We start from the raw sequence: 25041 nt of genomic DNA, 5'->3' as shown, positions 1-25041 counted from the left end.
AGGGCCCCCGGTGAGCATTTTAGCCGAACCCAGCATTCGTGTGTGGGTTGGTGTTTGATTTGGGTCACTTAGTGCATGAAATTGATTAGGTTAGATTTTTTTAGTTTTAGTCTATGTATAATAATGCTAATCTTAACCATAAGCCATAAGCCATAATGAAGTTATCCTTAATTTTATTACAACCCAGTTGAGACTGCAGCATCTGCATCTGTGTCTCCTCTCTGAGCTCTGCTCTTCCGCAGCTGCTGGTTTGACTCCTTGCTATTGTTCCATTCTCACACTCTCTTGCCATGACTTTTTTCATGTAACTTTGGCTTTTACACTGTGAAGGATGTGACTTTAAATGCAGATACCTGAGAGAAATGAAAAAAATAAAAGTTTTTCTTTTTTAAAAAAGTACACAAAACAACTTTATAAGCGTGCAGTGGCCAGCTGTGACCTACTTCGTGTATTTTCCTTGGTTTCCATCCTTGGTCTTGGTCAGTCTATTTACTTTACATTCCTAATACTTCCACTTTATACAGGTTATCCTGCTGAGTAAAAATCCTCCTTCCAAGAAATTTTGAAGATGTTGCATCCCCAGAAACCAACCTTTTGTTATGTTATACACCATTTTACAGGACCAGTAAAAGACGTTGATTGATTTTTATGAGCTTACTGTCTGCTCATATATGCAGCAATCTGTGGGATGCTCACAAAGAGCTGTCATCAAGTTGGTGTGTGGACAGTAGTAGTAGTGTGTCTGTTTGTACACACTGGTGCACAGTCGGCGGTACAGTGTGGTTGCAGGGCAGAAAGGTAGAGTGTGTGTGTGTGTGTGTGTGTGTGTGTGTGTGTGTGTGTCAAAGAGTAATTGAGATGAATTGGTTTTAATGGGTCTTTATGGGATGTTTGGAGTTATTTCTGTCTGAGGTCTCCTCTGGCGTCCTGGCTCCTCTGGAGGATGGCTTGGCCCTCCGCCCAGCGCCGAGGCTGTTCTACACTTTCTCCCCTGCTCTTTCATTCTCATGCTCTCTCACCCTCCCTCTCTCTGACTGGTTCTCACTTTCCCTCTCTGTCGTGAGAGAGAGTGAGGAAGCGAGCGAGTGTATGGCACCGAAAGAGTGAGTGAGTGTTTGTGTTCCTTCCCACCCTGCCTCCCTCTCAGCACTGTGACTTAACAGGGCCTCAAGTTCGCCGAGCACTCACCCCTCTCCGCTAATCGCAGAGTTCCACTTTAAAGGCCCCAGCAAGTAGTCAAGCCTTGTCCCGACTCTCATTTGTCACGGAGATCACATGGTGGCGCATGAGTTAGGACCCTGCGGTGGCCGCACAATTACAGGGTCGGCAGAAGGGAGCGAGGCCAGCGGATCCAGCGGCAAGGACGACTCCTCGGTGGCGGCACAGAACTAAACTTTCTCTTCCTGTCGCAATTTGATGGACGGCCCGAGGGAAGAAGAGGAATACTATGTGGGAAGACCGGGAGTCACTTACAGTCCAGCATGTGTTTGTGTGCGTGTACAAGCACAGCAGATTTTGTTTTTGTCATCACCCCTATTTTTAAATCATTCTCGAACCAATTTAGTGGCGTAAAAATACTGATCCAACAAATAAGTGTTGGCAACTTGTTCTGGAAAGACTTGCATGTGTTTTGAACCTTCGAAAGCACATTATGTGATTCTGCACCAGTGAAACCGCAGCTCAGTTTAGCTTCAAGTATGGACTGTTTTTATTCACTTCTCATCCCCATGGTCTGTACACTGTCCTTTTAGAATGAGTTAGTGCTCTGTCATAACTGTATACTGTATAAATATATACTTTGCAAAGATGCCACTGTTTTTCTAAATCTCGTTATACCCCTAAATGAATGTCACCTTGTCAATGAGGTGACACCTCAAATTCCACAATGACATCGGCAGCCGGAGGCAACTTGTGAAAGGAACTCACTGTCAAAAAATGTAAATCAATCAATCCTGAATCGACGGCGTATGAAAAGCTGTGCGTGTCTGCACGTGTGGGTGTGTACTGGCACACACTATATCCACGTGCATATGTAGCTGTGTGGCTTGCATGCACATGTGTTTGTGGGGCCCCCATCTGCTTATTTGTCTGAGTGTATATGCCATGGGAGAGTGACAGCGCTGACCCTAGCCTCTGAGGCCATGCCAGGTCATTGGCCGCCAGCCTCTGAGTGGTGAGGCCACATAGTGGGGAGCGGGACTGAGTGCACAGGCTTCATGAAAGCAGAGAAGGGTAAATGGATGGTTTGAGGGATGGATGGATGGAGGGAGTGAGGATGACGAAGATGAGATGAACCGCAGCACAGAGGATCGATGAAGTCAAGAAGGAAGGAGTCCGATGAAGGAAGAGACAGATTGTAGCGAGGACGAAGCGAGAGCCGGAGGACGAGCTCCACGCTGCTCATTAGGTTTGGGTGTGTATGGGAATGGCAGTAAACATGACATTTCCCCTGCAGCCAGCGGAACGACTTCGGCATCTAATGACAGCCCTGGAGCACAATGAGTAGTAAAGTTGCAGCCACCAGAGCTGTCGCCCAGCCCAACTACCACCAGCCGCCACCAACCAGGAGACCTCGTTTTGACTCGGAGCCCGGCCACAGCAGGGTGGCGGATGTATCAAGGCAGCAGCATACAGAAGTGAGATGCTGCCTTGATAAATACAGAACAGTAATTGACCTCAAATATTCCATTAACTCGGTGAAGGGTACAATCTAATGTCGGTGTGAATGGTAGCCAGCTGCTTAAGTCTGGCCCCAAATACTGTATTTTCCTACCAGATTGAATCTTTAACCTGAGTAGCCATTCAGGTTTATTTATTCAGGAAGTTTATCTACTCAGACTTCTGTTGGCAAACATAAACTGGTGTCCCTGAGGTGATGCCAAAGTGTCCTAGCTGGAACTTAAATCAAGCGGGGCTCCGGGCGTGTATGCTTGTTTTGTCATGTAATTATTGTCTGGGAAAATTTAAGTAGTAAATGATAAGTTGACTAATTTATAGGCTGACTTCCTTGGAGATTATTGGCTTCTCTCAGAAGCTAGACAGTGTAAGGAAACATTCAAAATTGATGCTTGACTTAGTCCAAGAATATTCTACAGTAAAGTGGAGGAATCAGAGAAGAAATCAAAATAGAATTACACAAACCATAAGATATATTGCAACACAAATCGGCTTTTTATTTGCTGGAATTGCAACTCCACTTTCTCATTTGCACTTATTTCATCAGTTTCCCAATCCGGTATTTTCAGGGAAATCCATTTGTCATCACTCATTACCCCACAGCTATTATTACAGTAAAAACTCCTTTTTGACATTGGCTAGTTTTTGAAAGAGCTCTGCCTCACTAGCCGGACAGGATCTATTGTGGCTTTTCCATTGGCACTTTTGGCCTTGCTGATTTGAGTTTCCATAACCAATTTAACTGCGCCAAGTTGTACACTCAAGATGAAACCTCTCCGGAGTAGGACTGAAGCGCGCCTGATCCGCCTCTAAGCAAGTTGCATTGACGTCTCGCGACTGTAACCAATCCGTGACTATCCCCCTTATCCCCCTCAGACAGGCCTGGGTTGTGACAATGTCGTTGGTAGAGCCCAGAGAGGAAGATGTTTTTTTAAAGTCTCTGTGTGTTCAGCTCACAGTACTTTTGTGGCTTCTGAACTAAATCTTTGGGTTTTTAAATTCAGTTTACACTTTAACTGTGAGAAATTTATAGGAAATTAAATGTTCATATTACTGAATTCGTGGGGCTTTGTTAGCAGCGATGCTTTAATAATACTGCAGGGAGGAAGAGTATTTACAGCTGCTCATCTGGCCTCTAGGCATAGCCATTGATCAACCTACTGCTTTTAAACGTCTTTGACTCAAGAAAAGTGCATCATTAGTTAAAGAAACACCTTAAAACCTGTAGCCCTGTTTTATTGGAGAAGCAGATCCCTGCAGCCCTGGGCTGACGCACCAAGTAAAACTAAGTCAAGCCAAGCCAGCACATGTGTATGGAAAAGACCCATTTTTTAAACTGAACCCATATTAAGGACGTGTTTCAGCCTGACGCTTCCAGGACAGTTCAAGGTTCTATCCTCACCTTCCATTTTTTGGAGTCTCTTTGTAGATCGTCTACACTTGTCCACTGTCAGTTATATCTACTTTATATATTGCTGCATAGTTTGTCATTCCCTGTAATCAACCTCTTCTCAATGCTCATATCTTGGTAAGAGAATGCTATTTGATTCAGAGGAGATGAGCCACTCAGTAATGAGCTCATCAGGTACGAGTCCGTTATGTAAAAACCCTAACACTAACCTACCTGCCAGCATGTCCTCTTGAGGTTGTCTCAAAAGATTCATGACATATATAACTGTCCTGTCCTCACTCAGGGCATATCATTTCTTCCCTTGGATCCATCTAACTGATCATCTTACAGTTACGGATGCACTTCCTGTGGCTCCACCGCTGTCTCAAATGTAATGGCTTGCCCCCGTTCTGAGTTACAATTTTCCCAACATGAAAGGTGGCTGTCATGGGCAAATAAGATGGCTAGATGACTTTTGAGAAAAGGGTCAAACCGCACAATGAGAGTGGATAGTTCTCTCTCCTGAAAACCCATCCAACAACCGGAAGCATCTGGGTTAAAGGCTATGGCCACAATTACTATGTAGAAGTTAGAGTGCTGTCAAAGCGTCCTGTCAGAGATGTAAAAAGGACTCTGTGTTGGTGGTTGTTTTCTTGTCTCTTGAAACGGTGTAATTGAACCTCTGGCAGTGAGGTGAGTCGAATGAGTTTGACAGTTGAGGTGTGAGGCCAGCCATGAGTAGGAGCAATCTGACAACAGAAGCCATTTTCTGAGAGACATTAAAAGAGGAAACAGACCACTGAAGGCATTCTGAATAGAAAAGTCAGAAACTGATATCCCGCCCCATCCCCTAAAAAGCCAATTTGCTGCGTTATAGCAGACGAACCGGGAACGATATCAGCCAAACGCGTTGTTCCATTGACGGGAGCACACAGTTGAGATTCAGGGCAGTTTTAACCGAATTGGTGTGGCTGCAGATGGACTAATAGTGGAAGAGAAGGATATCACACTAATACACAGGATTACCAAGCAAGGTGAGGTTATGCAAAGATTAGACATTAAACTTGCTTATGTCCAAGTGCTCTGGTGGGATGAGCTGCACTCAAAGTCACCAAGCTTTTTTAGCAGATTTTTTAACCAACTTTATTTTAAATCTGATATAATGATGATTCTATGCATGTAGCCTTTACGTCAAGTGCAGTTCTGGCTCTCTCCCCATCACTTAGATATTGACCTGGTCTTTTTAGCCCAAAATTACTGTCCTGGGGCAGTGCCAAGGTGGCTGCCAAGTAATTTTCCCTTTTGTATAGACTGTGAATTAGGGCTTGGCAATATATCAATATTATGTTATTATCAGGACTGTATATCTCCTGAATTTGTATATTTCTATATCCATGTCAAAAGTGTTGTTTCTTCCTGTTTTTAAAGGCTGCATTACAGTAAAGTGATGAAATATTCAGAATGTTCTACTTGTTCTAGTACTTGCCAAGTGCCAACAGTTATTTCTACTATATTGTCACAGTATTGATATTAAGGTATTTGGTCAAAAGTATTATATTTGATTCTGTTGCCCAGTCCTAGCATTTATGAAATGCCTTTGAGAAGATTTCAAAATATTAAGATATACAATCGTGCTTCGCAAAAAAGTCTAAAACTAAAGCAATATTATTCCAATGCCAAAAGCAAAAATACATTGAAGCAGAGACAAATATAAAACTGCTTGTGTTTTTCTTTCACACAAATTGATTTTTGAGATGGTACAATCAGAAAATTTCATTCTTTGTAAGGTACCAGTGTGTAGTATTGTGTTTTTTCTGCCTGTGACTGAAATGCAATGACTTCATCTTATTTGAACTCCATTACCTACTGTACTCGGGCACTTTTGCCACTTTGCTGTCCCAGACATTACTGCATTTTGCCTTTTTTTTTTTAAACATATTGTCATATTATACCCTGGCATGCAGCACTACTTCTAGAATAGCCTACTGAACCACTTCATGCCAGCTAGTGGACTCTATGCCAGGGACTGTCACTTGTGTTTATGCTGCAGAGTTGTGTCACAAGTCTATTAACTGGGTCATGAGTTTTCCCCAGGCCCCAGAGCCTGAAATTCTATCCCATGATATTGTAAAAACAGTGGCAGCCTCCTTTTGTGTCAAAAGCATCTGAAGAATGCACTCCTGATGCAGTCAGAGTACTATGATGGGTCACCCCTCAGAGAGGTGATCAGCAGGGATATCAGGGTGATGCTGGTGTCACAGTGTACATTGGAAGTTATGTTAAGAATGTGTGCGTGTGTGTGTGTGTGTCTGTGTAAAATGAGGAATGGGTTCAGAATCAGGGTGGGGTAGAAGATTGGGCAGCACCGCACCTGTATGAGTCATGGCGCTAAGGCGAAGCTCACAGCAACATGTCATATCAAGACATCGCCCTCCTCTCAACCCCTCGCTTGATTCCTCCTCACTGTGTAGATTGCCAACTGTTGTTATTGTCTTCCAGTGTTGTTATTAACTTCCACATTCCTGAAGATGGTGTCATATAATCAGTGATTTTTGCACACTGAACTCATTCAACTCAACTGGATGAAGATGGCCCCTGACTGAGCATTGCGTTCAGCTTTTCTACATTAAAAACTTTAAAGAATCTTTGCATTACAGCTTCTAAATATCTCAAAAGCGCCCCACCAGGAAGAGGCATTATTGGCATCTCATCAAATATTAGTGTCCTACTGTAACAAAGTGCTGTTTCATTTAGCCCCCAGTACTAGTTTATGATAGTGGTACAGTTGGCCACAGTTATTTAATGCTTCACAGCCAAACCCAGGACCTCAGCAATGTAAACATTTGCCCGTTGAGCATCTGCACGAAGCCCCAGAATGCCCCTGTGTTTGATACTACACGGTCCTGTCTGAGGGAAAGAATGTCAGGCCTAATTTACATTGCCATATGGACATATGATTCTTATTTGCAGTGGGTTATTTCGTTACAGTGGCTGGTGGCTTGGTTTGTGGCTTTGAGGGAGAGGTGTCTCATTTTTAGCCCCCTGTGTTTAGAGAAAGAGTGCATTTTGTATAGTGGTTTTGTATCAGTTGAAATCCAGTGCACGGGGATTCTCCTCCACACATATATTGATCTCTAAAATAATATAACAGTATTTCAGAGTATTTCTGCGATAAGGATATTTTTGACAATATGACAAAATTGTAAAAAATATATTTGGATTAGAATGTACAATAGCATTGGGGACTCTTCAAGGGATTTTTGGTTCTCCCTGTTTAATTGGGTGTTTCTGCTTCAGGTGGTAAAATAAGTTTGTATTATTGCCCCATTTTGTTGTTACAGTCTTCTTGCACTTCTTACATATTACCATGATTTGTTGTGCATCTGATCTTTTGTAACCAAACAGCATCCACACTATTAAAGTTGCTCCTTTTTGGAACAAAGTCCTCCACCGCGGAGCTGGTAGCTATGTTACTTGCTTTCAGCCACGCTTGTTGTTGGTGTGCATTACGGTATGAGGTCAGTACGTCAACAAGTCAGAATATATCCATTATGACTATAGGATCTTTTTTTTTCTTTTGTCTTATCATTAGAAATTAAAAAAAATACTAGTGGATATAGGCAGCTGAAATTATTTTCCTCTGTACGGCGGCTTGGCTCAGCCACTTGGCACATCCCTTTGGAGCAGACCCCGGGGCAGACCCAGAACTCACAGGAGAGATTACATATCGCATCTTGCCTGGGATTGCCTTGGGATTCCCCAGGACGAACTACGTCGTTGTTTGGGAGAGTGACGTCTGGAATACCCTGCTTAGCCTGCTGCCACTGCAACCCGACCCTGTATAAGTGGAGTAAAATGGATGGATAGATATTAGAAATTATACATAGATTACCGTGAATAATTTTATATTCTCAAAATAATGCAGGCGAAAACATGCACATCCCTTTTGGTAATGATTCTGAGTTGAGTTACAGAGGTGTTGTGCTCCATTTATTGGTGGAAATGAGCAGAAATACAACAACTGGGTAGAGGAGCAGAAAGGTTTGCTGAAGTTGCAGAGAACAGACATAGCTTTGGTCTGGACCAGTGGCAAGTGGATGAGATTATAGTATAGTATTGGTTTTATGCTGTGGTAGATAACGGGTGGAGTAGAGGCATCCTTCTGCAGTAATGTCAGGTTATAGAAAACCCAAATGCAAATGCCTGGGAGTCCGAGACCTCTAATGTCCATGATTGTCCCATTGGCCCCGTGTACCAGCCTAAATCAGCCCTCCAGCTCATACTGTTGTGTCATATCCATTTTATACACGCGCACACACACACACACAAAGCGACGCAGCCAGACACACATGCAGTCTGAGGGTAGTAAGCAGATATAGCATACCACAGCAGGCAGTATGTGAACCACTTTTTAGTTGGTAACACCCGTCTCCCGGCCCACGTACGGCACCACCATGGCACCTCCAGTAGTTTAGATTTCACCCCTGCAGTGTTTCTTCACACGGTTTGAGTGCATGTTTCTAAAGTCTTTGGTGCCTTTCCCATTATCCCACCAGCAATTATGACACTGTCTGGATGAGTTCATCTTCAGACCTCTTTAAAATGTGTATTACATTAAGCCTTGGCTGCACATACAAGAATACACTGAGATGATCAAGTACAATGATCAAGTGAATGCTGAACCTTCTGTGATCATCTGTATGTCTTTTTGTCTTTCAGTCAGTGGTGAAAACCGGACGTTTGCTCATCAGTCATGAGGCTCCAATAACTGGAGGCTTTGCTGGTGAAATCAGCTCCACAGTACAGGTGAGTTTGTGCTTTCTGTGTATGAGAACATACTGTATTTGATGAGCTTTTATTAGTATCTGTAGTTCCCTGGGGTGGGTTGTGTTCTTAAAAGGTACTGGTCTTAATAGGTGGCAATGTTTTTTTCAATAAAACCCCAGCTGTGTAATAAAGCTAAAATGGCCTTTTACTGAATGGCCCACAGCAGTGGTTTTAAAACTGGGAGGTACACAGGGAGAGATGTGATGCAACGATATGTGCGGTGAAAGGGACAGGTGTATGCTGGTTGGTAGAGCATGCGCCTCATAAACAAAAGCTGTGTCCAAGCCCCAGCAGCCCACCGTTCAAATCCAACCTGTGGCCTTTTCTGCATGTCATTCAACCTTTCCTGTCATAATCTCTGGCTGTCACTGTCATAATGTAACAGATGACCTGAACGAATAAACTTAATTGCAAGTGAAGTGGACAGTGTGCTAGAGTCTTTTTCCTGAAAAAGAAAGAGTCAAAATTTATCTGATTTGCAGTTTAAGGTGTACTGTTAACGGTTTTATAGATTGCTCTTTTATAATGGCGGCCTATGGGGAAAATGCCTTTTGGGCCGCAGGGGAATTTTTAGCTGCATTACCGCAGGTGGCCACAAGGCAAACTTGGAAGCTGGGATGAGCGGCACTATTATTATTGTTTCGTAATGTTTATGTATTGAAGAGTTGCAGCTTTTATTTTGTAGACTGCTGTAGTCTGATTATTGAAAGGACTTTCTGAATAAAAGGGAAATTTAAATGATGAAAAAGTAGCTGCGTGCAGTAACATAGATCATTGAGGATGCCATACACTGAGATGCATCGAGAATCGTTTTGCATTAGAATCGTTGACAGCTGAATCGTAATTGAGTCGTGAGGCAGCGTGTGACGGCACTAAAGCTCAGATTTTCTCATTAACATGGTTCTTTTATCCCTCAAACACTGTTACTTTCCCTGCCTCCATTCATATGCAGACATTTGCCCCGTGTTGAAAACCTGTAGACATGCAGGCAAAAAAAAAAAACTATTTTAAATTGCATTATTACATTTTGTCATAAACAATGTCCTATAAAATGTATTGTATCGCTGGCATGCAAAATTTCTGTGAATCCCAACCTTTTCTGCAAAGTAAGAGACCTTGCTAAAAGCCTCTAAACAAAAGGGAGTTAAAACTAAGCAAAAACAGCCAATGGATCAAACGAATTCTTGGGGAGTAATTAGTTTCTTAAACGGAGCAGCTTCAGTCTCAACAGTTGTGTTGAGATTGTTGATACAGTGGGTCTAACTACCCATATAAGGTTTATGAAATATTGCTTGTTACTGACAATACCAAAGGCCTGGACACTGTAAGCAAGACATGCCAGAGACATAGAAGTGTGATGCATGAGTAAATGAGAAGTTATCCCCTTCCCATCATACTAATTACATCTATTTGTGCGTGGTGAGATAATTATCTTCGGTATGTGGGGTGAAGCTCTTAGCAGTGAGTACCACTCTGCACTCGGTGAACAATTTGTGTTTCAACAATGACAACTCTCCCATTTGTACCCACCTCCTCAAAGGTCATCGGGCTAATTGTACGCACGACACTGTGTGTGTTACCTGGAGCTGGTTTCTTGTTAATGTGCATGAACTCAGAGCTGAAGCAGTAAAACCAATCGATCCTCTGCTCGTTTACTGTCGGTCAGATGTTGCTCTCTCCCTCTGTCAGGGAGGGCTTAAATGGTCAGTGAGTCATCCCCCTCATTTCCATGTTTCCACATTGTGTACGGGTGATGTAAGTTGTTGGTGTGTTCACTGATTGCATTGATCTGCAGTTTTCATGTGGCCTCAGGCTATTTGGATACACTCACTGGAAAGAAAACCATAAACTTGTTGATAGTTGTGTTTTAAAGGGATGCAGCTTGACCTACGGGCCTCCATCACACTACATTATATTACAGATATTCCTTCCTCAAAGAGAAAGGGATATGCTTGTTATAGCTTCCTCACAAATAAAATGTATGACGGCCCACAGCACCCCTTCAGCCAGTCCTCTTAGTGAGTGAAGATTCAGATCAAAGTTGGTATAGTTTGGTATATAATAAGCATATTGATGAACAGAGGAGAAGTGGATTTGGCTGCTTGAGTGGTTCGAGGGGATTTTGTGGCTGTTTTGATTGTTTTTCCTTCACCATGAAACTGGGTCATCATTGGAATCCATTGTAACCACTGTGAATTCATGCTGACTACAGTTGCCACTTTTTGCAAAGGACCAAACTGAATCAAACATTTAGAAAACATCTTTCAATTCCACAGGGGGTGAGTGGTTGATACCCAAGGAGATGAGACTTTGGGTGGAGCGTTGTTTTAACTCTTTCCAGATAGTAGAGTGAGGTTGCAATTTCAGTGACTCACCAGAAAATAACTGGGATGTGGTGTGGGCTACTCTTAAGGGTTGCACGTTTCTGGAGAGAAAAAGGGAATCATCAGTTTCTCACCCAGGAGAATATCATGGTCAGGATTTTGTCTCACTGCTCTGAAGGAAGGAGAAAACATTTATTGAATTTTTTGTCTTGATACAGACAGCACAACATAGAATATGATTGTGACCAATAATCAATTAATCATTTCGGCTGTAAAATTTAGGAAATAGTGAAAAATGCTCAAGGTGATGTTCACGTGTTCCAGCAAACCCACAGTGCTAAACCCAAAGATATTCATTAAGATCACATAAGACAAGGAAAAGCAAATCCTTGCAATGGAGAAATCTGATCTATTGAACTCATTGGTTGAAAAGTTACTTAACTGGCAACTGTTTTGATAATTGTTTGTTGATAGACTAATTGTTTCAGACCTAGAATCCATACCTTTTTAACGTAGTGTCAACAAAGTGGAAAATGAGGAGCTTTATTAATGTTTTTTTTTTGTTTTGTGTGGTGGGCTTGGATTCAGTACTGTAAGACTTTGTTGAGGGTTGAGATGTATTAGTTTAAACACTTAGTCAATGTGAATGAAGCAGATTTGAATGTGGTGAAACATTTATAAAAACTCATTGAAATGAAGAATAATATGATAAATCTTGTGCCACCCTTAACCTGTCCTGAAGGCACCTACGTTGGGAACCTCTGGTGCAACGCAGCTTTAGATCAAGTCATGAATGCCTGGTTTGACGCAGTTTATGTTGCTAACTCGGAGAACAAACGAAACAAAATGCTAATTATAAGTTGATCGTGCATTCCTAATCGGCTTTGATCATGGGAACTGACGCTGGTAAAAGTACAGCTGTTAGCACGGAGATTCTGAGTCACGGGTCCTCATCAACTAGAATAGCATCTCAGGTTTCAGGTTATTGAAGTCAGATTCATACTAATCCACAGCAGTATGGATCTTATTTGTACCACACATCCTTGTTAACTAGTGCGCCTATCCCAGGCACCAAGTCAAGGGACAAACAGATATCTGTCAGTTTAGCTGTCATATTCTAGGTACTGGGTGTACTTTCATTGCATCTGGAGATGATGGCTTCAGATACAATCCATCCATGAAAAATCCATTTATGGATTTGATTTTCTCTGTTGGTGAAAGAACAGAGGAGAGTTTGGTGAGACTTGGCAAATTTCCTTTGTCAAGCTTTGGCTTCTGCCTTAGTGATTTAATAATGTGTCACTGGCTGGCCTTATTTCAAGTGTTAGGCTGCTAGGAAAGAGCAGGGTGAATAAGATGTGGCTGAAGACAATGCTTCATGGACCTCAGGGATGCACAGAGAGAAATGGTGAGTCCAATCCTTCCTTCAAGTCTCCAAACCATGACCAGCTTGACTGTAGTTGATTCAGATTCCAAGACTTTTTCCATTCATGTTTCACAGAAAGCCTTGGCTGCTTAGAACAATTAGAAAAAAGTGCCAATAACGTGCTCAATGTACAGTACAATATTAAATATGGTGGTTTTGTAACTAAAGTTGCCTTAACTACAGTTTTTTTGCACACAACCATATAATCACACTGCATTGAATCATATAGCTCTGTAACTCAGGGGGTCTCAGAGTTGTCCGTGTGGCCCTTGGATTGGCTGGCTCTAATTTCACTGGTAGCACTTTCCATTATTTGTGTGTAATTTAAACCAACATCCAACCCAGCAATCCCCACTGAGTTGTGGTACTGATCTAGGACATGGTTCAAAGACTACCGACTCCACTCTGGCCAAGTTATTGTTAGCTTAAGATAAAGACTCGCATGTTTTCTGCCATAAATGCCCTCTGAATCAGAATTCGACTACAGGTTGCCTGTCAGGCTCGTCTAAATGAGAAGCAGAGTAGGTTCAAGGCCTGGGGCCTCATGCTTAACTGTTAAAGTCCTTCTCCATCGGGGATACACTAAACTGCCTTCAAAGGACAGTATTTATATACGAGGACTCCTTTAAAAGACTGGAGAATTGGATACAGGTACCACCACCTTGGGGAAGGGGGATATGGAGGTTATATAATGGTGGTCTGCTAATGCTTGTTCCCATCAGTTGCTCAGTAGCCTCAAGCCTGATTGACTCATTAGCCATGTCTTACCTTCATATAACTGCAGGGTGTTGTGTAGTCATTTCTCAACTTCGAAACTAAAATTGCTAATGCAAGTCCGATGACATTTTATCTGTTGAGTTCAATGTCATTTTCACTCAAAGTCTTTTGACATACTGAATGTCTAAGATAGAGAAATGCAGATCTTTTGTCTGGACTTCATGTTCTGCAAAAATGGCCTTGAGACACATCTGAATGTGAAAAAACACTTCATTCTGATGGCACTATCACGCCAATAAGAGCTCATCACATGTCAGAAAAGATTACTGACTGGATGAGAATTGGAGAGACAGCTTCATTAATCATAAAGTTATGATCCTCAAGATGAACATAAAATCAAATCAATTAGGCATGCCACGGTACTCGATGTTCCCTCTGTTACACTGTGGTTGGGTATACACTGATAACATTACTTGGCCACCAAACCCTATATGTTTTTGCTATTTTTAAAAATCTATACTTAGTCGGACGACGGACGCTGCGATTACAATCTGCCACAGGAGTCCGGACTCCGTGCAGCAACAGGACCAGCAGCAGTGTCACAGCACAGAGTAGCCGGAGACACATTTAACTTGTAACATGATGAGAGTAAGGACAGTTGACGGACAAGACGATGCCAGAGGATTTGTTGTCAAAAGCAAAACCTCCTGTTCAGCAATATTTCGGAATAAAACCCAATGCCAATAGGGAACTTCATAACGTTAATAAGGGAAAAGGAGTTGGTTGCCTGAGAAGTTGTTGGTGAAGCCTGTCGTCTGTAGCGCTCCATCTAACTGCTCCGTCTTACTCCCAAAGAAGGTATAAAACTGCTCCCTGATCTGCTGTCAACAAATGTCAAAAATGGCTGTTGTTTTGCTCTGTAGATGCATTTTTGATTAAAGATAGCGGTGCTAACTGAACACATAGCATTTCCTGTGATTAGCCTACTTCAAAATAAAAGTCAACTCACGTTTCACCAGTTAAATGCTTTTAATGTGAAGCTGCAGCTGTAGGAAATGTTCGAGACCTGAGAATGAAACTCATCTTTCTTCAGAATGGCTTTAAGAGTTAGCCTACATTACATAGTGTGGTTTTAATCACCCACCTTAATGAACACACACTGGTCTTGCATTACCTCTGTTTCTTTGTCCTTTCTGTTTTCTCCCTCCCAGCAGCGTTATCTGCTTTCAGCAGTATGTTTGATAAAGACGGCCAAAAAACACATCTCACGTTTCGTCTGTAATTTCGTTGTCATAAGAGCAGTTGAGTGGCTTGTGGAGGAAGCTTGTTGTTAATTGTGTAGCCAATCAAAATTAACATTAACATAAAGACATCGCAACAACCAGGTGCACTTACAAGTCTGTACAAAACAACGGCATAGGTAAGCCTACATTAAATTGGAGAGGTCGCATTACAATCACATCACAATGTTTACAGGAGGGATGTAATACCAAAGATCGTCTCACTCCCTGCAAAGCATGTGTGATTGACAGTAGATGGGAGAGGCAGATTGTCTGGTAATTAATCAATCTTGGATGGCATCAATCTCTTGGACGGATAAAAAAAGAATATAAAATGCTAAAATGGGTCGTCAAATATAAAAGTCCATGTGTGGGGAAACATGCATTTAGCCTGTTGTTGTAGCTTTTATGAAGATAAGAAGAGATAAATTAGCTGACGATTCCCTCAGGCTATCTAATACAGGCTGTTAGTGATGAGTGCTGTTTGATCTTAACATCATTTAGAGAGGTTTGAAAACATGTTGAAGAATTAAAACCTGTTTCAGTTTGAAATCAAGCTGGTTTGGAGACCTGGTGTTTTCTTTCTTAGCTGATATAGCAAGTGTTATTGGCACTTTCCCACCCGTCTGACTACAACCCCCAATCTGCGGGTGTTTCTGACAAACTGATTCTTGTGTGACAGGAGACACTATCATCTGCGACTCTGAGCCCCTGCTGAGAGGTATTTTGGAATCCTGTGCCACTGCAGGATGCAGACGTTTTGGCACTCCCAGTTTGACATATTTTCATTCTGACATTCAAGGATATTACATATAATGATGCACTTCTCGAAAGATAAACACTGATTTGAATGAAATCTGAGTTGTGTGGCCATTTTCTGTCCAGCTGTGGTGGCAGGCAGGCAGACTGCTGTACTTTTTCTCCCACTTCCAGTAAATGTATTTAGAGGAGATTACAGATGTGATCCAGACAAAAGAGCAAACTCCCTGGTACTGTCTGACTGGTTGTCTGTAGTTGGGCAGAGAATAGATTTTTGAGGTTGTAATCTTGATGGATCACATTGTCACTTTCACAAATACACTGAGATGAAAAGAAAGCAAGACACACCGTTTGGCATTATTTGGGGTCATTGGAAGGAAGTTTTTCAAGCCTGCACAGAAGCAAACTTTTAGAGATGCTGTGATCATGTGTTGATCTGTTAGTGTAATGCCTGGGCCTTTCAACTGCCTGTGAATTCAAAGAGGATGACATCCATATCCAGCTTTGCTCCAGGCTTCATCTATTCATGTACACTCCTGTCCAACTTCAACATTCCCAAGTTTGTATGTTTTCAGTAGATGAGACTGAACTTTGCCCAAGAAAACACCAGTTACCTTTGTAAGCTGCCAGGTATGGCATGCATTAATGATGTTAAACGATTGTTAAAACAAGACTGAACGTTTTTTTGACTTCGTGAGCATACTCAGTCTTTCAATCACTATCCACTGCTGAAGATCATGACCCAAAGAAACCTTTGACATAGTCATGGTGTAGCGCACTAGAGGCTATGTGAACAGAACCACAGAACATGCCAGCAGTCCACAGCAGTCTTTGTTTTCAAAGAATGAGCTTTTCACAATTCAGAACCTCTTTTTTTCTCTGTTCACATACACATTTTTTAATACGCAACTGACTTTGAATGAGCTTCATAGACCCTAAGGCCATGGACATTTGTCAGCACATGAATGCAATCTGCTTAAGGAAAAAAAGGAGAAAAAAATGGATAAAGCCAAGATTTGGCTTTCACATCATCAGTAGTACAAGTGTCTGTTGTCAGGATGTGCCGCAGCCTGTTGGAGAGAATCTCTATCTCTCAGGTTGTTCTGACGTCCACAAGGAAAGGGGAAACAGAGCAGTGAAGAGGAAAGGAGGGTTTGTTGAACTAGTTGTCTCCATTCAGTGTACATTCATTAAAGCTAATCACAGTTAATTATGCGGGTGGAGCAGACTGCAAGCGCGTGGGGGAAAGGAGTCAAGCTGCCAGTCAGATAACAGTGCCAGCAGCGTAGAGCAACTGTTTTTTTGGGTTTCATTCTCTCTGGCACCAAAATGAAAGACCTCGCGACTACTGGGCTGGCCTCTTTTCACTGGCTTTTTGTGGCTTTTAAGATTTGAATGATGATTTGACCGATTTTAACCTTGTTTTAGTCACCATTTTGTGTGCAAAAGGGCAATAATTTGAGCACCCTGTTAAATGGTGGTCTTAGTATTATGTGCTTGATATTTTAGCCATGCTAAAGACGTGGTGCTATTGATGGCAATGTTGGTTGATTTTTGTACACTACTTTTGTAACCTGGCAAGGGCAGGCACTTTCAGAAGAATAATTGGCATGTGATTGGATGAACCATCTATCTATCACCCCCCATCACAGGCCAGCTTCAACTAATCTGAAGCCCCATTTCCACTGCCATTTCATGGTGGGTATTTTGTGCCGATATTCTGCCTGGCCGTCTGTATGAAAGTTAGAGGTGAAATGGGGGCTCAGTTTCATTCGGCCTCTGATCCGCCAGCATAGGTAGTAACAGAGGCGAAACAACGTCTGTGTTAAAGGGTAAGCAGGCAGTGCGGGACAGTGGTGTGATGGTCTGATGGCATTCACAGTCTGACAACTAAACAGATCCTTCACTCATCAAATAAAGGAGAAATGTCCCACACTTCAACCCACAAAGCAACGTTACAAGACCAAACAACAGTCATGTGGTAGCAGGTTGTGTCTTTGGCATCTTATGTGAGGAAAAAAATACCAAATTTATACTGTCGCCCTGTCTGTCCTGCCGACTTTTCGACACATTTCAGGCCAAAAAACAGCGTCTGTCCCCGGCAGCAAGAGCCAGATGGCCCCCATTGTTTACTCGCGGTGATGATGTGATGTAATTTCGAGCAAAAACTTTAACTCACCATGTCCTTGTCACCTTCGACAATTGTGTTGTTGTAATTACTGTCTCTGGCAGCTTGAATAGAAAGAAATCACCAAATTTAAGGAGCAAAAGTCACCGTGACAGTTAGCCCTCCAAACCGTGACTTCAGTGAACTTCCTCGCAGAAAATAGCATCACTCTCCGCAAGTGAGAGCCAGCCAGGTGGGTCAGGATCTCAATCACAATGCTTAATAGTAGTATTGATATGATTATAAATAGTTGGCAAATACATGTTTAGATTAACAGGTGGAAACCAGGGGAAACACGTAAAAAAAAAACACCCAGCGGCTAAACGATGTCTGGCAAAATGTCTTTACGAGATCCGTCATCTTGCGCATCCAGCTCCCTCACAAGGTAACCACTGACATATCTCAAAAACTGGATTTTCATGAAATCTGGTACAGATTGTCACGATGCCCAGAGAATTAATTCTAATAACTTTGTTGATTCTCTGACTTTACATCTTGTGCCACCAAAAGTTCTCCTTTATCACTTCATAGTGAAACATCTCAACATCTACTGAAAGGATTACTTTGGTGAATGAGGAATTGACTAATGTCAGCATGCTAACACACAAACTAAGATGGTGCGTATGGCAAACATTATACCTACCAAACATCAGCACTTTAGCATTGTCATTGTGAGCATGCTAGCATGCTGACATTCCCATTTATCTCACAGCACCACTGTGCCTAAATAAAGCCTCACAGTCTTGTTGTGTTGCATTTTTACAGGCTGTAAAAGTACCAAAGCACAAAAGGCTCCTCATCAAGTCTGACATTCCCCCTAGACTCTGCCAGAGGTTTTATAAGAAATGAAAAACATAGTGTGAAACATACAAGTCCTGCCCTGCCAAATGCCAAACTGCTTCATGGCAGCCAGTTGGCGCATCGGTATTGTGTGATTACATGGATGGTGATGTTGTCGGTGTCACAAAATCCAGGTCAAAATCCATTCTGTGTGTGCAGGCCATGCACAAAGAGGGTGCTGTTGCAACTTCCTCGGAGTCAACGAGGGGTGCTTTTGTTTTGGTTGCTTGAGTTGTTTGCAGGTCCATTTAATCTGAAAGAGGGTACTTCAGGTCTGTTTCTGCAAATCTGTGTGCACGCGTCCAAGTGTGTTCATTTAACTCATCAGGGGGTTTGTCCCATTTGGAGTGTTTTGGCCAACTTCATTCTGCTTTGTCTCCATGGGAAGAGGTCACAAGCCAATATAGAGACACAAGTCACGGCTTGTTTTGAACTCAGATTGCCTGAACACTGGCCTGCACTGATAACCCTGAATGAACCATTTGGGCTTTAAGCATATAAATCATATTTGGCATTAAAAATAGAATTGATTTGACATGTTGTTTAATCTGTTCTGAAGAAACAGTTTTGTACTTGTTTCCTCCAATAAATCATATCTTGTCTGAACATACTGACATGCAGCAGCCTATGTGAAGCCGTCTGTTTTTATAAAAGTATCAAACATTTAAGGATCAGGGCTTTTGCAGTCCAAACATGTTAGCGTGGCTTCCCTGTCCAGTAAATGACGTTTGAGAACTGACAGCATTCAACCTATAATGACTGTTTGTCCTTTTCTGTGTTTTTCTTTATCCTTACAGGAGGAGTGCTTCCTCAACCTGGAGGCTCCCATCAGTAGGGTCTGTGGTTACGACACCCCCTTCCCTCACATCTTTGAACCCTTCTACATCCCAGACAAGTGGAAGTGCTTTGATGCAATCAAGAGGATGATCAACTACTGAGCCCCTGTCAGGTAGGAAAGATCTGACAGCTTCCCTTGAAGGAAATTGACGAAGAGACATTGCGTAATTTCCAAACACTTAATGTATATTAAGGCCTGTCAACAATTCCCCTGTAATCTGCATTATATATTCCAGTAATGTAGGTGCGAAGACATGAAAAATATAACCTGCCATCAGTAACAGTCATCATTAGAGAGACAATTTAATCGCATTTTGTGTTTTCTTTTCCTACAGACTGTGTTACTTGAGTTTAATGTAACCTTCATCAGACATATAGTTTAATCTTATTCACACATCACAGGGTAATATACACTCCAGGGCCTATTCAGACATAGTGTTATATAGAAGATAATGCACTTTTGCACTTGTATATAGACTTAAAACTGTAAATGCTTTAAAACAATTTACTGACATTGACTTTCTATTTAGCCGCCTGCAGTGAATAATATAATAATGATTCAGGATTCTGCAACATGTTGTCCAGAAGCCAACACTGAGGGCTTTAGTGCACCATTAAAGGGTTTATATAAGATGGAAAATTCAAATACAATTCAAAATTAAGCAAAATAACACAAAATAAAATGAATTAATGCTGTTCCTGCACTGAAGAGTACATATTTAAACCGTCATTATGTCATGATTGAGTCCATCTCAGTTACAAACTTCAGCCAGATTTACACTGCAGGAACTTTGCCCTGGGACGAGGAAACTTTGAAGGAACCGCAGGGACCTCCGGATGGACTAACAAAGATCAATATCATTGTTGTTGTGTAGTCGCCACCAACCACAATAGCAACAGACTGAAATTGTTGTTTTTTTTGGTTCCTTTTTAAAAGTAGTTTCTGGGACTACAAGTTCACAGTGGAAACAAGGCTGTTACCCGTGTTTTGATTTAACATGAACCTACCTGTCTAACATACCTGTCCATCTTACTTCTGCATAATATAAGATCAGCTTAGCTAGCTTGGCACCTTAATGCAGATTGGAATTAATGTTGGCTAGATACCTTGCTCAGGTGTGACTGGAGTGTGACTGGGCAATGAGTCAAGCCGAGGATCTAGAGCTATTGTGGCTTTATTTTTGGTTTGTTTGTTTGTTTTTGTCTTCTGTGACAGTAAACCATCGACAGAAAAAAAGCAAATTATGATCACTTTTTTATATAGATTTGTCGGTTAAATGATAAAAATGGTTTGTTGCCACCCTCGATCAGTTCTTCACAGTGACATAAGCCCTAATAAAGTTTTCATATATCACTCAAACCTATAAAGCCTTCAGTGAGCCTAGAAGGGATGTGTTTATGTTTACATGCTTCACCTGCACTATAGTCTCTGAATGTAAAGCCTGAGTGTTCAGAGGATTCCACAGCATCTGTTTTGGGTGGATTCACACCTGCATTTAGAGCTGCCGACTTGTAATCAGACCACCCAAGACTGAATTTTAGTGCCAAGTGTTAACAGGGCCAACATGTCACGGATATGCCCCATTAGGTTGTGTAACCTCATACTGCTATCTCACTCTGGAGGCTTGTTATTGTCTTTCATTGGGTGCAGAGGTGTTGAATAATCCTTTGAGATGGCACAGTCAGTGTTTCAGACTCTTCTGAAATCTCTTTTGAATTGTCAAGTCAAGCAAAACTTTATACTTTATAAAGCACATTTCATACACGTGGCATCACAATGTGCTTTAAATGAAGTGACAATACATTTATAGAAGTGCAAGTGCAGTGGATAAATATGCATATCAACAGGTGTTGAAGGTTAAGAGACCACTGCCTGTGGACCAGAGAGTTCTTGCCGTTTTGTATTTAATTAGCATGTCTCTTATATAATGAGGTGCAAGGCTTTGTAAGCCGTGAGCAGAATCTTAAAGTCAATTCTAGTTTTGACGGGGAGTCGATGCAGAGATCTAAGAGCAGGTGTAATGTGTTCCGACTTTTGAGTTCTGGTGACAAAGCATGCAGCCACATTTTGAATTCATTGAATTTGGGTGGGCCGTGAACACATCATTACAGTAGTCTAATCTCTGTTATGAATGCATGGATTAATTTCTGCAAGTGTGATTTTGATAGAAGGCCTCTTAGTTTTGAGAGAAAGCTGATCTTGTGAAATGATTGATGCGGTTTTAAAATTTAGATAACCATCGATGATTACACCCAGATTTCTGGCTTTGCTCTGTCTCAACAGAGACAGAGAGCTGAGCTGAGCTGCAGTTTTCTGTCTCTGAGCCTTTGCACCAAAGATCACTTTGTCAGTGTCGTCTTGAGTAATGACCGTTAAGATGTTGGCATGGATTAATAAAATGCGAACAGTCAATAATAAAATACATAAAACACCATCTCCATCCAGCTCTACTTTTCCTCCTCATCTGCCATCCACTGTGGAAGTTGACTTATTGAACCTCTCTCCTCTTCCAGAGCCAACTTCTGGTCGCCCTGAGCTCCACACTCGCTCCTTTTCCTCTCCATTCATCCAATCAGTGGAGAGCAGCCAGGAAAAGACACTTTGTTGACCATCCAATCAGGAAGCAGTATCCAGATGGGCTCCATGTCCCTGTGTCCCCCAGCTAAAAGACTGTTACAGTACCTCTGGATCAGGGAACTTCATTCTGTTGCAAGGGGAAAATAACTTCATCTGCTCTCTGTGATGAAAATCTACTTTAGAATCAACATAACGCACATAATTTCATTTCCTCTGAGGTAAGAGGTGGATACTGTGGGGATTATTTGGTTGAATTTATGACTGTCTGCCTTTCTGTGCTGTTACTTTTGATTGACTGTGTTTAGCCCTGCTCTAATCTTTATTTAGTTTGACATGAACTGGCCCGTATTGTACTAATATAATGGACCTTTGGTTTTTAAGGAAAATAAACTAGAATTGGTGAAAACTTTATGTTTGGTGATTTGCATTACTTTGAATTTGTTTGTATTTTACTGTGTTATTTTGGCAGCAAAACGCTACCCAGGGGGTTACAGCTGGTCATGGGATCAAGAGAAATGTATACCTCACTGGCAAAGTCTGCACATTTGATAAATCTTCTGATGAAGTCTGGGAATTTTACAGTTCCAAGACACATTTTACAACTTGTTGAGCACATTTATTACATTCACTTTTGATTTCTTGGCCAGCTGCTCACCCTGTGCATTCTGAAGGCCAAACAGAAGAACTTATCTCAGTTACAAAAGCACTTTGATCTAAAGATGTAAAATCGTACAACTGCGGAAAAATCATAGAATTCTACATCATGGCCACTGTATGAACTTTTGTCCTATTGTAAAGTTTTAAGACCTTTCCATTTTATCAGTGCTTCCATCAGAAACTGTCGTTCCTTGTTAAACTTCTTGTCCATCTCTTGCCATCTAAAATTTTGATATGGAGAGCCATGGAATCAGTCAGGGCCATTGTTGGAGCCCCGTGTCCTTTTATTGCACGTTCCTGAGAATAATGAATCCTAGGTTACTGTTAACTAAATGATATTGAAAACTGCCTGTCAGGAGTTGGAGATCTGCCCAGGCCTCCATTAGGAGACACTGGCGAGAAACGATGGCATCCATAACTGCTCCACCACTCTGACAGCTCGTGTGTGCAGGGAAAACCCAAGAGTAAAAGTGTAAAGCATGCTAACCTCTTGAGGCTGCAGCATTCCTCACACTGTGGCTGAATTAGATGGAGTGGGTAAATACTGACAGTTGTGATAATCTTAGAAGGGAGCAAAACATTTTAAGTTTGACCTCAGAGAGCAAGTCATAGAATCCAAAAAATCCAAAGGACTCCTCCTCTGGAGACTATGAATGTGCTCTGAAATGTCTTGGAAAGCCTGTAAGAAAGGTGGTCCAAAATACCCAAATTCGGTAGAGGTTGATCCTGTTTGGATCATGATCATTTACAGCAAAGTTGAAGCTAAACGGCCGTTAAGAACCGTCAGACATGAGTTACTTTGGGGAGCATGAAAAGTGTAAAGCAAAACAAATGTCATAATCTTTCTGTATTCTGTAATCTTGGATTCTGTTATAAAGCATGTAGAAGCAGATGATATTTAACAGGCTCATCAGGGTTTATCTTCTGGGTCCATGAATGTCCACTCATTTTAACCAAACTATTTTATAATTTGTGTACAAAGTTCACAATTGTATCTGTAGGTGTTGCTAGAGGGGATAAAAGCTTTATAGAGCTAGGTTTTATTTTGCATTTAATTATATCAGTTAGTGTTAACATGTAATGAAACAGCAACACAAGCTGTAAACACAACATTGTTGTAAGATATTTTCACTTTACAAGGTTCTCATGGCTGACGTTAGAAGACTGTTGCCCGAGTAATGCATGTGTAATGTGGTAGAATTAGGATCTAATGAGTATCACATCCAAATGACTTTAATTTAAACGTTTACACTTACAGATTAGCTTTACAATTACTGTTTTAACAACTACTGTTTATTCCCATACTCATCTTTTTTCTTTCTGTGCTGGTTCATCTTACTGGAAAATCATCCAATCACCTCAAGCCACTAAGTATTACCGCCATGTCATTCTTCTTCTGGGGTCTCCTGCACATTTTTAACCACACACTGACTGCATACAAGAAAATATAAACAAGTGGAAAGTGCCATCTCGTGAAATGTAAACCTAAGAGGACTTATTGTGGTTTTGCTTATTTTCTCCATGTGTCAGTCATTTCTCACATGTTCATTTGACAACCCACAAACAAGCACACTAGTTGTTGTTGATGTAGTTTTGACAGCCCTCTCATTGCTTACCCTCACTGTGTACTGTGTTTGCTGCCTGATGGTCAATCACTCTTCACGCAGGTCTAAGCCTGTGGGGAAAGAATAATCAGCTCGCTAATGAAACGTTTACAGTGGAGGCAAAAGACGGACCAGCTAGACTAGCATGGCCCCATGCCTCAAGGTCTTTGCTTTTAATTTGTCTGAAGCACTGAACTCAACCCATCAGTGGAGTTTAGGAGAAAGGTAAGAAGGACTTCAAAGTGGGACTAATAAATGAACAGAGCGATGTTTCCCCTGTGACACACGCTGGGCTTTTGAAGAGCAGAGGAGTACAGTGCAAATGTGTCCTGACAGTATCTGGACACCAGAGAGTCCTATGCTTTTGATGTAACGCAGCCATCTGGATCATCTTCTGATAAAATCACGAACATTACACAGTTTGTACTTTTGGCTATTTCTTTGTGTTATTTGGAAACATTTTTAAAGTATAGAGATCAAGATGTGTGCTGCAGTGTGCGCGACGTGCCCATTTTTTGGTGCAACTGCTTCCAATATGTCGCTTTCTAAACAATTTGTGAAAGTGATGGAAACAGCTTTGTGTGCAGTTGAAGAAAACTTTTTGTTTTATCCAAATAATACACTCTGCTGCTAAATGAAACCAGTTGGCAGCATGTATTTTGACGTGTGGCTTGTAATAATAAATACATTTGGAACGGTTGTGATATAACTGAACTGTTGTACGTGACAGTAACAATGAGCAGGCCTCTTTTCTGCAGTGCATAAACAGCCGATCAACATCTGAACTTTCAAAGGGAGGCATTTGTAAATGTCTTTTATGGACTGGCTCAAAGGTGGAATGTATTAGATGCATGCCTCTGCACCAAACGCTCTCTCCCCGCTTCTCATAATCGTACACAAATGATATGTTGGACTCCATCTCACCTATCGTAACATTTGGGCAGTTTACAGCACCCACG

The 25041-nt window shown here is 41.6% G+C and overlaps 1 protein-coding gene across 1 annotated transcript in view; it reads left to right on the top strand.

Annotated features, from left to right (window-relative positions):
• bckdhb (branched chain keto acid dehydrogenase E1 subunit beta) overlaps positions 1 to 22232 on the top strand; it is a 55081-nt gene extending 32849 nt beyond the window's left edge. The window contains exons 9-11 of the mRNA XM_073485789.1: positions 8786 to 8872; positions 19204 to 19355; positions 21758 to 22232. Of these exons, the coding sequence (XP_073341890.1) occupies positions 8786 to 8872; positions 19204 to 19344 (228 nt within the window). The 3' untranslated portion in view covers positions 19345 to 19355; positions 21758 to 22232. The remainder of the gene's footprint in view (positions 1 to 8785; positions 8873 to 19203; positions 19356 to 21757) is intronic.
• Positions 22233 to 25041: the final 2809 nt, after the last annotated feature.

Source organism: Pagrus major, chromosome 17 (assembly GCF_040436345.1).
Source record: "Pagrus major chromosome 17, Pma_NU_1.0".
In the NCBI taxonomy this organism is placed as follows: Eukaryota; Metazoa; Chordata; class Actinopteri; order Spariformes; family Sparidae; genus Pagrus; species Pagrus major.
The sequence above is the reverse complement of the archived record's forward strand: the minus strand, read 5'-3'. Positions and strand labels throughout refer to the sequence as shown.